This window comes from Schistocerca gregaria, chromosome 2 (assembly GCF_023897955.1).
Source record: "Schistocerca gregaria isolate iqSchGreg1 chromosome 2, iqSchGreg1.2, whole genome shotgun sequence".
NCBI classification, from domain to species: domain Eukaryota; kingdom Metazoa; phylum Arthropoda; class Insecta; order Orthoptera; family Acrididae; genus Schistocerca; species Schistocerca gregaria.
This window is the reverse complement of record NC_064921.1, coordinates 429,200,671-429,213,035: the sequence shown is the minus strand read 5'-3', so window position 1 is coordinate 429,213,035 and position 12,365 is coordinate 429,200,671. Positions and strand designations below refer to the sequence as shown.

Sequence of the window (12,365 nt, the reverse complement as noted above, 5' to 3'; positions counted from 1 at the left end):
TTTTTCCAAAGTTCGGGATAGCACAGTATACTTCCATACTGGAAATGTGCATGCAAACGAGTTGTGGTCTGTCACTTAGTTTGCAGAAGACTGTTTTGTTGAGACTAGCTCCAGTATAGTCAGTGCAGACATCAATAAGGTCACTCAGCAACTACAATGGAGATGCTGCAGCTAGTGCTAGCAATTTTGTTCTCTGCTGTCACTACAAACTTTGGGTCAAGCAGAAGCACCAAACAAACTGCAGCGTCCTGCAAAAATAGTCACACTTAGCCATAGATGCTGCTTAAATAAGACAAATACTATTCAAATGCCATCGGGGTGCCATGTTTACTACTGCTTCAGAACCATTTATGAATTGGATACTGATTTTTATAACACTTCTGCAGATGGCAAGACTGCCCTACAACTAGCAGTGTGAGTGCACTTTTATCAGTCCTTCCTGTACTTTTTTCCTTGTGTTCAATAAATATTGTTCTGCAGATGCCACTTCATTATGTTTTACTACATTATCATTACTACATTCCAATTTAGAACAGTGACTCATTGAGGAACGCCGACTGAAATTCTTGCTCATGTCAGTGATGCGACATCTTTCTATGAAATACTTGAACAGATGAGCAGAAGTTTCTCCAGTCTGCTTCTTAAATTAGATGCAAACCAAGCATGTGGTGAACCTTGTCTGCAATGAAAACACCATAATTCAACCATATAGTGGAGGCACTAAGTAGTAGGTAGGTGCATAAACACATTCCACTTCCTGATTATGTGCCTATCAATGCCTTCACCAAATGGTTAGTGGTTTATCTTTACCCATTCCATTATCAGCTTCTCCAGCAGAACGAGTGATGCAGTCAAATACCTTGGATAAGTTGCATAACATCTCAACTAGTGTCATTTCATAGTTTAAAAAAATATTAAATGCTAAGAGAAGACTGATCAGTGCATGATTATTTTTATGTTATTAAACTAAATGAAAAATGCATAATTATTTTACTTTATTAAGCTAACTTTTGTTTAAAGTATGCACAAACATAAGAGAACTTTACCTTTGATCTAACAAACTAAGATAGCGCATTTGTTTCTCAAATTCAAGAGGATGGTGGTTAATGCTCTGTCCATCTCCCCTGATTAATGTTTTCTGTTGCTCTCCTAACTCACTTCAGACAAATGCCTGGATGGTTCCTGCAATGAAGCCTGACCTGTACTCTCCTCATTAAATTCAAGTACACCTTCATTTGTTTGTATATACAGGGTGAGTCAGGAGGAAATGTACATGCTTAGAGGGGTGATAGTATTAGTGATCCTGAACAAAAAACTTCACATGGATGTATGCCCTGTTTTGAATGGTTTCTGAAATAGAGCACATTTAATATCACTTTTGTACGTTTTTCTTGAATAACTCTAAAACTGCACCCTACAGTGAAAACATGTCACAGCACAAATTTAAACTACATTAAATTTCCTACAAAAAGGTCCTATTCATTTTTTCTTTTGAACTAACAGTATGTGTGAAGAGAGAGTGAGAATGTTTAAAAACTCACTAACACACTTGCACTGTAGCTTACGTAGTTTTTGTAGGCCAATTTGAGGTAGCATACTGAGGTAGCAAGCTGAGATGAACAGTTTGATATGGGACACTTGTGGCCTATCAAGTTGGGAAACTATCTCAAATTGCCCTACAAAAACTACGTAAGTTACAGCGCACGCCCATCAAGCGAGTTTCTCCAACATTCTCATGCTCTCTTCGCACAGACCATTAGTTCTAGAGAAAAAAATGAATAGGACCTTTTTTGCAGCAAATTTAATATAGTTTAATTTTGTACTTTGACATGTTTTGCTGGAGGGTGTGGTTTTCGAGTCATTCAAGAAAAACATACAAAAGTGAACCATTCAGAATAGGGCATATGTCCATATGAAGTTTATTGTTCAGAATAACTAATACTATCAACCTCAAAGCGTGTACCTTTCCTCCCAACTCACCCGGCATCACATGTTTCTCCTTGTATTAAGCTGACAGATCTTACATAACTGTAAAATGATCCCTGGAGAAATAAATTACAGGCATTATTAAGAATTGCTTTTTCAATACATAACTGTTCCTGAAATCCGAATTGTAATTTGCTAAGTGTCATATTATCATATAGGTGGGTGACAATTCTCAAGTATCTTATCTTCTCACAAAGTATTTAAGAACAACAACTGGCTGGAAATTATTGACACTTGTGGAATCACCCTACTCACACAGTGGATTAACATTTGCATATTTCAATTAGTCTTGGAAATTATCCAGAATTACAGTTAATTACACATGTAACAACATTACATATCATATGATCAAAACATTTTTCATTTCAAATAACGTGTCTCTGTATGACAGTACAATCAATAATGACGTGGGTAATATGAACTCTGAGTTCTATCTGTAGACACGCTATTGTACTGTCTTCAGATGAAATAATGTTTTCAAATATTTGCTTGTATAATAACTGTGTCGTATGACAACTTCCAGCTCAACTATAAAACAAAATAATCAAAAACATACTAGCAAGATTCTTAAAGCCGCAAAATAATTTCTGGCTTTAACATTACGACAGTTCTATCTAGGGAGAGTGGTGAAGAACCCTTTTAAATATACTCTTTATTATGCTTTGTTTATTATTTTACTGTTATGAATTATCTACAGAATAATGGATAAACTAGTGAAAGTTATCCTCAGGAAGATCAGCTTCGGCTCCATAGAAATGTATGAGCCCAAAAAGCAACACTGATCCTATGACTTACCTTAGAAGACAGGTCGAAGAAAGGCAAATCTATGTTTACAGCATTTGTAGATTTAGAAAAATCTTATGACAATACTAACTCGAATTCACCATTTTTAAATACTGAAGGCAGCAGGGATAATACAAGAGGAGCAAAAGTTATCTACAACTGGTACAGAAACCAGACTGGAGTCATAGGGCATGCAAGAGAAGCAGTAGTCGAGAAAGTAGTGAGAGTGTTACGGCCTATCTCTGATGTTATCAATCTGTACCTTGGAAACATGCAGTAACAAAACCAAGAAAATTTCAAAAAGGAATTAAAATGTAGGGAAAGAGACATAAACACTGAGATTTGCCAATGACTTTGTAATTCTTTTATAGACTGCAAAGGACTTGATTGATCAGTTGAATGAAATGGATAACATCTTGAAAAGGAGTTATAAGACGAACAGCAACAAAAGTGAGACAAGGTAATGGAATGTGTTGTCAAATTAAATCAGGAGACGATAATCGAATGAGATTAGAAAATTAGACACTAAAAGCTGTCTATGAGTTTTCCTATTTGGGCAGCAAATGACAAAGTCTATCTTCCTCATACCAAAACATTTCATTTCATATGAACTCCCTTGGAGGACATGGACAGGGGCTGCAGATAGGTGATGCTAAGTGGCACTAGATGGGAATATGGGTGAACCGGGAGGCGTGCTGAAATAGTTCACACAATTGTACAATCACTGAGTCTGGATGGCACAGTTGTTAATGCAATTGCCTAGAAAGCAGGAGATCCTGGGTTCGAATCCTGGTTCAAAACTCATTTTTACTCATCGCCACTAATTCCGCATAAAGTCCCTATACAGCTGACATCAACAGTTCTTCCACTTTCCTCCCCCCCCCCCCCCCCCCCTTCACATAAAAATGTGAAAAGCTCCTGATTCTGCATGGTGCCTGTTGCTTCGGACATGCCCGAAAAGAACAGACACTATGCATTCATATAAATGATTCAACTCATTGAGCAATTAAATCATCCTTCAGTGCAGATGCACAATGTTTGACCTCCTGCTGGAATCTCAAAGTAGCGAGTATCGAGGACATGGACAGGGACTGTAGGTAGGTGGTACTATGTAGGAATGTGGGTCAGCCAGGAGGTGTGCCAAGATAATCCAAGCAAATGTGACAAACACTGTGTCTGGATGGTACAGTGGTTAATGCAACTGCTTTGTAAGCAGGAGATCCCAGATTCGAATCCCGGTCTGGCACACATTTTCAAGCATCACAGCTGATTCTTCATAAAGCCCCGATTCAGCTGACATCAACAGCTTCTTCCTTTTCCATTCCTTCTCACCCCTCCATCTTCAGTTAACATAAAAATATCTCACAACTGCAGATTCTGCATGGTGTCTGTTCTTTCAGTCATGGGCAATGAATCCATCACCTTTTGTTTGACCTCTGGGAGGAATCTCAAAGCAGCGAGATGGAGGACATGTTAGGTGGGACTGTGGGTCAACTGAGAGGTGTGCCAAAACAGTCCGCGCAATTGCAATACACTCTGTGTCCAGATGGCGCAATGGTTAGTACAACTGTACAGTAAGCAGCTGATCGTGGGTTTGAATCTTGGCCTGGCACACAATTTCACTCATCACTGCTGATTATGCATGAAGTCCCAATGCAACTGACATCAATAGTTCCTTTTCTTTTTCCTCCCTCCTTCAGTTTACAATAATAAGTATTTGCCACACCAACTGCAGTGACAGGTATTACAAAAAGCAGCTTTTATGTATGATTTCAACAATGTGCCATCATAAATAATACCATTGGAATGCATCTCCTTGGAACACAACTAAACAAAGTAAATCTTATGTACATCTGCAAAAGACTGTGTATATTCTGTGTAAGATAAAATTCTGATCAAATACTTGGTACTAAGCAAAAATACCTGTGGGACCAACAGTACACATATTAGCAGCTGAAAAATGAACAAATCAATGAGAAAATTTCCAAATTATAGTATTCTTACCTCATAAAAGGCAAAGCGGAAGGTGGAATAAGTAAGTTGCCTCATTATAGCAGCTGACAGTCCATTATTTAGAGCAAGAATGCCATCTGAACGAATTACGTCCATTGTTGTTTGTAACATAGTGCGGCGAACTTCTTGTTGGGTTTGCATTTGAACCTAAGAAAACGAAAATACAATACTGGAGAATAAATCATCACACAGATTGGTCAGAAAATTAATGTACAAGTCCATCAGCCACCATATGGTGTATGGCAAATGATACCTTGTGCCACCACTAGTCATTTCCTTTCCTCTTCCATTCACAAATAGAGCAAAGAAAAAAATGAGTGTCTATATACCTCCATAAAAATCCTAATTTCTCTTATCTTTGTGGTCCTTAGGTGAAATGTACATTAATGACAACAGAGTTGTTCTGCAGTCAGCTTCAAATGGCAGTTCTCTATATTTTCTCAATAGTGTTTTGCACAAAGAATGTCCTGTTCCCTCCAAGGATTCCCATTTGAGTTTTTGAAGTATCTCCACAATACCCATGTATACATCAAACCTCCTATTAACATATCCAAAAGCATGCCTCTGAATTGCTTTGACACCGTTATAACACAGTGGGTATCCCAAGCACTCGAGCAGTACTTTAATGGGTCACACAGGTGTTCTATATGCAGCCTCCTTTATAAATTAGCTACATGTAAGGGTCTACGAATTGCGCGCAGCCATATGGTATGTAACATGCGCTCACCAGCTGACCTATCTGGAATGCTGACAATTTGCTTTGTCAGTATACATGTGTCCGGCCGGAGTGCGACACAGAGTGTATACCACTGGCCGCCGTCCGCAGCATGCAGCATTAACTAGCGTGGCCTCAGGTGCGAATATCTCTCTTTTCTCAGCTCAGCATGGAGCCTTTTGATACAACCGTAATTAGCCAGTGTTAGGATGTCAGACACAGTGATGATGGCTGCACGCAGCATGCATGTTTTATAATCAGCGTTTGTTACTAAAACTGTTTAAACTTACTTCTCGTGTTCACGTATTGCCGTACCTCAACGACCCACTGCTTACAAACCCTGACAAAACATTCGTGTAATCATCATCCGGGGCAACAACACAAATTACCTCCTTATATAAGTGGTGTCAGCATGTGGATAATTATTGGAAATCTACAGCCTGAAGATGTGCAGCACAATGTGAATTTTGAGCGGCAGCAGCAGCAGCATGAACATCTTCCGACTACATAGGGACATCTAATGCTGGAATTCAGGTTGGTCTACTCCAGTTTGGCTAGAATATGAAAGGCAGCGATGGATTTTTATTTTACATTTGAGTGACTCATAGGCATTAAATTAGACAAAATGTCGCAATCCAGTCAGAATAACAATGTTGACCTACAAACTGTTATTAATGAACTGCAAGGAGAGATTCAGCAGTTAAGAACAGAAAGAAGCAGGCATAACATTCCGAAAGACTTGGCAAATGGTAGTTCGTGCACTACAGGTAGAACTACAATAAAGAATTTTCCATTATTGCCATCGGTACCAGTGTTTAGCAGGAAACCCGAAGATGAAGTGAAAGTGTTTTTTCGTAAACTTGAAGGTGCTGCCATGTTAGGATCATGGACAGATTCCAATAAGCTAGTGATTGCCAAATTAAGAGTTCAGGGAGCAGCACAAGATTTCATTAGTGATTGTGTGAAAACAAAAGATTACAATGAGTTGAGAACAATTGTTATTCAGAGATTCAAATGTAAAAACACGGTCAGATTTTACAGAAAGCAGCTTTACAGTTTGTGAATGCGACGAGATGAATCTATCAAGCAGTTTCTCAACAGAATTTGAAACATCAATGCTCAAACGTATGACTTAGTAGAAGATAAAAATGAAAATCGCACTCAGTTGTTCAAAGCCAACCAGAGAGCCTTGGACACATTCATTCATAGGTTGCTCGGAGAGGAAGTAAGCAAAGCTGTTTGACTCGCATGATGTAAAACATTTCAGGAAGCAGTAGAATCAGCTGTTGATTTCATTGAAGCACTAAGACAACTGAATGAGATGCAGAAAGAAGAATGCAGAGTTTTCAACACAACAGTACAATGCTACATATGAAATAAGCTGGGTCACAAGTGTAGGGATTGTAAAGAGAATCTAATCTGCTATCATTGCGGGATACACGGTCATGCTTCGAGAGATTGTCACAACAAGGAGAAAGGTAATGCAAACAACACACAATCTGCCAGATCTTCAAACGAGTATGGGGGCATACGCGCCACCACTATATCCGCCCCTTGCCAGAGACAGTGATTCCTGTTAGTTCTAGCGAAAATCAGACCAAAAATGACTTCGTGATAGGTGCTGTATATGGCGGGAGAAACAGCAAACTACTTATTTACACAGGAGCACAGACCTCATTAATGTGGTGTGGCATAGATAAACAGGATAAATTGAAACCGCCGCTATTAAAAGTGCGAGGGTTAAACGGAGGAAAGCTACATAACTGTGGAGAAGTTAGTGTAGAAATAATTGTTGGCCAAGGCCACGATAAAGGTGGAAATAAAGATAAAGATAAATACACAGCAAGGGTGCAAGTAGTTTCAAATAACGAAATGTGTTATGATGGTGTAATTGGATTTGATTTGTTGTTCGCTAATGAGGCAGAGATATTTGTCGCAGAAAGAAAGATCAGACTAGGACATAGCAACTACAACCTATGAAATCATTCTTCAGATCATACTCAAAGGAGCAGCAATACTGACGTCGTGGGAATGGATGGCCTAAACGATGCATTAGTTCAAACTGTCCAAGTTGATGTTCAAATTGATCAGCCTCAGCAAATTCCAAGGGAGAAGGAAAGATAATCTACGTTGAAGTTATGTCACTCCAATGCAAGGAAGGAACTTTGTTAGTAATTGAGTGATCCGAGAAAAGTAAGTTACTTGATACAATGCCTTGTTATGTTTGTTATGTTACAAGAAGTGTAGGTGTTGCTACAATGGTGAGACAGAATGTCGCAAATGTCCCGGTCACAATAACAAATATGAGCAATGAGGATGTTGTTTTGCCATGAGGAACAACAGTTGCTGAGGTGTCAAGTGTAAGTAGCAGTGACGTAATACAGATTCCAGATGAGATAACAAATGCTGCAGTTATAAACACAGATTTTTGTAACAGTACCACAAAATTGCAATGAGGAAACGAAGTTGATAATGAACTGAAACGCAAGATTTGGAAGAAGATAGAACATTTGACAGCTGATGAACATAAGATTTTACCACCTGTTTTGTTGAAGTATGCAGATTTATTTCGAGAACGTGCAAATTTACCTGTCACTCATTTAGTTCAGCATCATATTCATACAGGGAATGCAACCCCAATCACACAGAAACCTTACCGAATACCATTCCGTCAAAGAGAGTTGGTAGAAGACATGATTAAAGAACAATTACAAGCCAGAATTATAAAACCAAGATATCCTTCAGACCCACCGTGGTGTTCGCCTGTTGTAATTGTAAAGAAGAAATCAATTTCTGGAGAACCACAGTTCTGTTTTTGTCTTGATTACCAATCTTTGAATGCTGTGACCACACCTGACATCTACCCCTTACCATATTTAGTGGAAACCATGGATTACTTGGGCAGATGTGATTTGCAGTATGTGATTTAACAAGTGGTTATCACCAGTTAACAGAGCATCCAAATGATCAACCTAAAACTTCATTTGTAACAGCAACAGGAGTATACAAGTATCTTCATATGTTGTTTGGACTTCGTAATGCTCCAGCTACATTTCAATGCCTGATGGATTCAGTTTTACTAGGGCTCACCCCAATACAAGCACTTGTTTACCTTGGTGATGTAATAATTTTTGGTGAAAACATGAAGCAGCATACTGAGAGACTACAAGCTGTTTTTGAACATGTAAGAAGTGCAAACCTGTCTTTATCAATACATAAATGTCATTTTGCACAAAATAAAGTTAACTATCTTTGTCATGTTATAACAGTGATGGTGTTTGACGTGATCCAAAATTAACTGAAGATGTAAAGAATTTTCCTAAAACGCAGAATTTGAAAGAACTACAATCATTCTTGGGATTGTCAAATTTCTACAGACGATTTATAGCCAGTTATGTGAATATAGCATGTCCAATGACACAGCTACTGAAGAAAGGATTGCGTGCAGCCATATGGTATGTAACATGCACTCGCCGTCTGACCTATCTAGAATGCTGACAATTTGCTTGGTCAATACACATGTGTTCGGCTGGAGTGCATCGCAGGGAGTATGCCAGTGACCGCCATCCGCAGCACGCAGTATTAACTAGCGTGACCTTGGGAGCGAATATCTCTCTTTTCTTAGCTCTTGATGGAGCCTTTCAATACGACCATAATTAGCTGGTGTTAGGACATTAGACACAGTGATGATGGGTGCGCGTAGTGTGCGTGTTTTATAATCAGCCTTTGTTGATAAAACTGTTTAAACTTACTTTTCGTGTTCACGTATTGCCGTAGCTCAAGGACCCACCACTTACAAATCCTGACAAAATATTCATGCAATCATCACCGGGGCAACAACACAAACTACCCCCTTATTTGCACTTTCCTAAAATTTTCCCAATAAACCAAAGCCTACTATTTGTCTTCTCTATTTCCATCCTTATGTGCTTGTTCGATTTCATAACTCTTTGAAACTTATGACTAGATATTTAATCTACATGACTGCGTCAGTCAGCGCACTACTAACACTGGAATGTTTTCCTACTCATCTCTGTTAACATATTTTCCTACATATAGAGCAAGCCGCTGTTCATCACAGCAACTAGAAATTCTGTCCAAGCTATCTTGTATCCTTCTATAGTCACTCAACGACAATACCGTACTATACACCACAGCATCATTAGCAAACAGCCATAAATTGCTGTACACCGTGTCCATCAGATCATTTATGGGTACAGAGAACAAGAACAGTCCTATCAGACTTCCCTGAGACACTCCTGACAATATCCTTGTCACTTATGAACAATCACCATCAAGGAGAACATACTGGGTTCTATTACTTAAAAAGTCTTGTCGCCACTCACGTATTGGGGAACATAATCTGTACGCTCAGACCTTCATCAGCAGTCTGCAGTGGAGCACCATGTGAAACATTTTCTGGAAATCTAGGAATGTGGAATCTGATCTGTCTGCTGCTTCAATCCATGATTTGTAGGATATAAAGTGAGAAAAGAGCAAGCTGAGCTGCGCATGAACGATGCTTTCTAAATCCATGCTAATTTGTGGACAGATGCTTTTCTGTCTCAAAACGATTTGTGTTATTCAAACTCAGAATTTGTTCAAAGATTCTGCTGATGTCAAAGAAATCAGTCTGTAATTTTGAGAGTCCATTCTTTTACTTTTCTTAAGTGCAGTCTAACTATGTGTGATGATAAGAAGCAGTGTGGCATTGGATTGCAAGCAAAATTTGCACCTCTCTCACATCGGTTGACTTACTTTATCTGCACAGCCAATCTTCTTCTCTGGATTGCCGGCTCTGTCAATCTCCAAAAGCCTCTTCTCGGAAGAATAATGCTGGTTACGGAAATTTATAAGACTCTCTCTCTATTTAGGAAATAATTTAGTACTCAAAGAATACTTTTACCTCAGTCATAGTATATTTCAAGCAAATCAGCTGACTCGTCTCATGTCGGATCTGATTAAATACATTTGCAACAATTTAGATTTTACAACCACATAATTATGAACATGCCTTGCTTCTAACAAGTCCAACACATAAAGTATAATTAACAATGTTTCAACTGTTCTTCTTTTTTCTCATTCCAGTAGTCAATGATATAAAACACCATAAGTTTTGGTAGGTAGGCCCCTTTTTTAAAACATTCCTATTCATCAGGCCACAGGTCGTCCTATCTCCATGGAGATATGCCTGCCCTATATCCTTAGCAAATGCCGGGTGTGCCCTCCCTTATCCTTTATGAATAGGCCTCATGGTTCATTGCCCTAGCATACATCTTTATGTACACTATAATTAAATATTTCCTGGTAAAAATAAAATCTATTTCACACTTCACACCCTCTTCTTAATACTTCATACTCTTCTATACTCTTGATAGACACTATGTTTACCTATACTCTTAAAACATACTATATCTACATATATGGTTCAAGATATAGTATGTTTCTGACCACAGTCTATTGGTTGTGAACTGTAGGTTAAAACTGAAGAAACTACAAAAAGGTGAGAATTTAAGGAGATGGGATCTCGATAACGTGACAGAACCAGAGGTTGTAGAGAGTTTCAGGGAGAACATTAGGGAATGATTGACAGGAATGGGGGAAAGAAAATACAGCAGAAGAAGAATGGGTAGCTTTGAGGGATGAAATAGTGAAGGCAGCAGAAGATCAAGTAGGTATAAAGACGAGGGATAGTAGAAATCCTTGGGTAACAGAAGATATATTAAATTTAGTTGATAAAAGGAGAAAATATAAAAATGCAGTAAATGAAGCAGGCAAAAAGGAATACAAACATCTCAAAAATGACATCGACAGGAAGCGCAAAATTGCTCAGGAGGGATGGCTAGAGGACAAATGTAAGGATGTAGAGGCTTATCTCACTAGGGGCAAGATAGATACTGCCTACAGGAAAATTAAAGAGACTGTGGGAGAAAAGATAACCACTTGTATGAACATCAAGAGCTCAGATGGAAACCCAGTTCTAAGCAAAGAATGGAAAGCAGAAAGCTGGAAGGAGTATATAGAGGATCTATACAAGAGCGATGAACTTGAGGACAATATTGAGATATGATACTGCGTGAAGAGTTTGACGGAGCACTGAAAGACCTAAGCCAAAACAAGGCCCCAGGACTTGACAACAATCCATTAGAGCTACTAATAGCATTGGGAGAGCCAGTCTTGACAAAAATATGCCACCTGATGAGCAAGATGTATGCGACAGGCAAAATACCCTCAGACTTCAAGAAGAATATAATAATTCCAATCCCAAAGAAAGCAGGTGTTGACAGATGTGAAAATTACCGAACTATCAGCTTAATAAGCCACGGCTGCAAAATACTTATACGAATTCTTTACAGACGGATGGAAAAACTGGCAGAAGCCGACCTTGGGGAAGATCAGTTTGGATTCTGTAGGAATGTTGGAACACATGAGGCAATACTGAACCTATGACTTATCTTAGAAAATAGATTAAGGAAAGACAAACCGACATTTATAACAATTGAAAACTTAGAGAAAGCTTTTGACAATGTCGACTGGAGCACTCTCTTTCAAATTCTGAAGGTGGCAGGGATAAAATACAGGGAGCGAAATACTATTTTTTACAATTCGTACAGAAAGCAGATGGCAGTTATAAGAGTTGAGGGGTATGAAAGGGAAGCAGTGTTTGGGAAGGGAGTGAGACAGTGTTGTAGCCTATCCCAGATGTTATTCAATCTGTATATTGAGCAAGCAGTAAAGGAAACAAAAGAAAAAGTTGGAGTAGGAATTAAAATCCATGGAGAACAAATAAAAACTTTTGAGGTTCGCCGATGACACTGTAATTCAGTCAGTGACAGCAAAGGACCTAGAAGAGCAGCTGAACGGAATG

The 12,365-nt window shown here is 38.8% G+C and overlaps 1 protein-coding gene across 9 annotated transcripts in view; it reads right to left on the bottom strand.

Moving 5' to 3' along the window:
* The window catches only part of LOC126324352 (mitochondrial dicarboxylate carrier-like), a 171,251-nt gene that overhangs the window by 69,111 nt on the left and 89,775 nt on the right, over nucleotides 1-12,365 (bottom strand). For 8 of the 9 annotated variants that reach the window (XR_007559856.1, XM_049994957.1, XM_049994955.1 and 5 more), the window contains exon 3: nucleotides 4,774-4,929. The exons of the other annotated variant lie outside the window; for it this stretch is intronic. Coding sequence is in view for 7 of the 8 variants with exons in the window: in XM_049994957.1 (XP_049850914.1) it covers nucleotides 4,774-4,929 (156 nt within the window). In the remaining variant the exon portion in view is untranslated. The remainder of the gene's footprint in view (nucleotides 1-4,773; nucleotides 4,930-12,365) is intronic. 9 annotated transcript variants of the gene reach the window in all.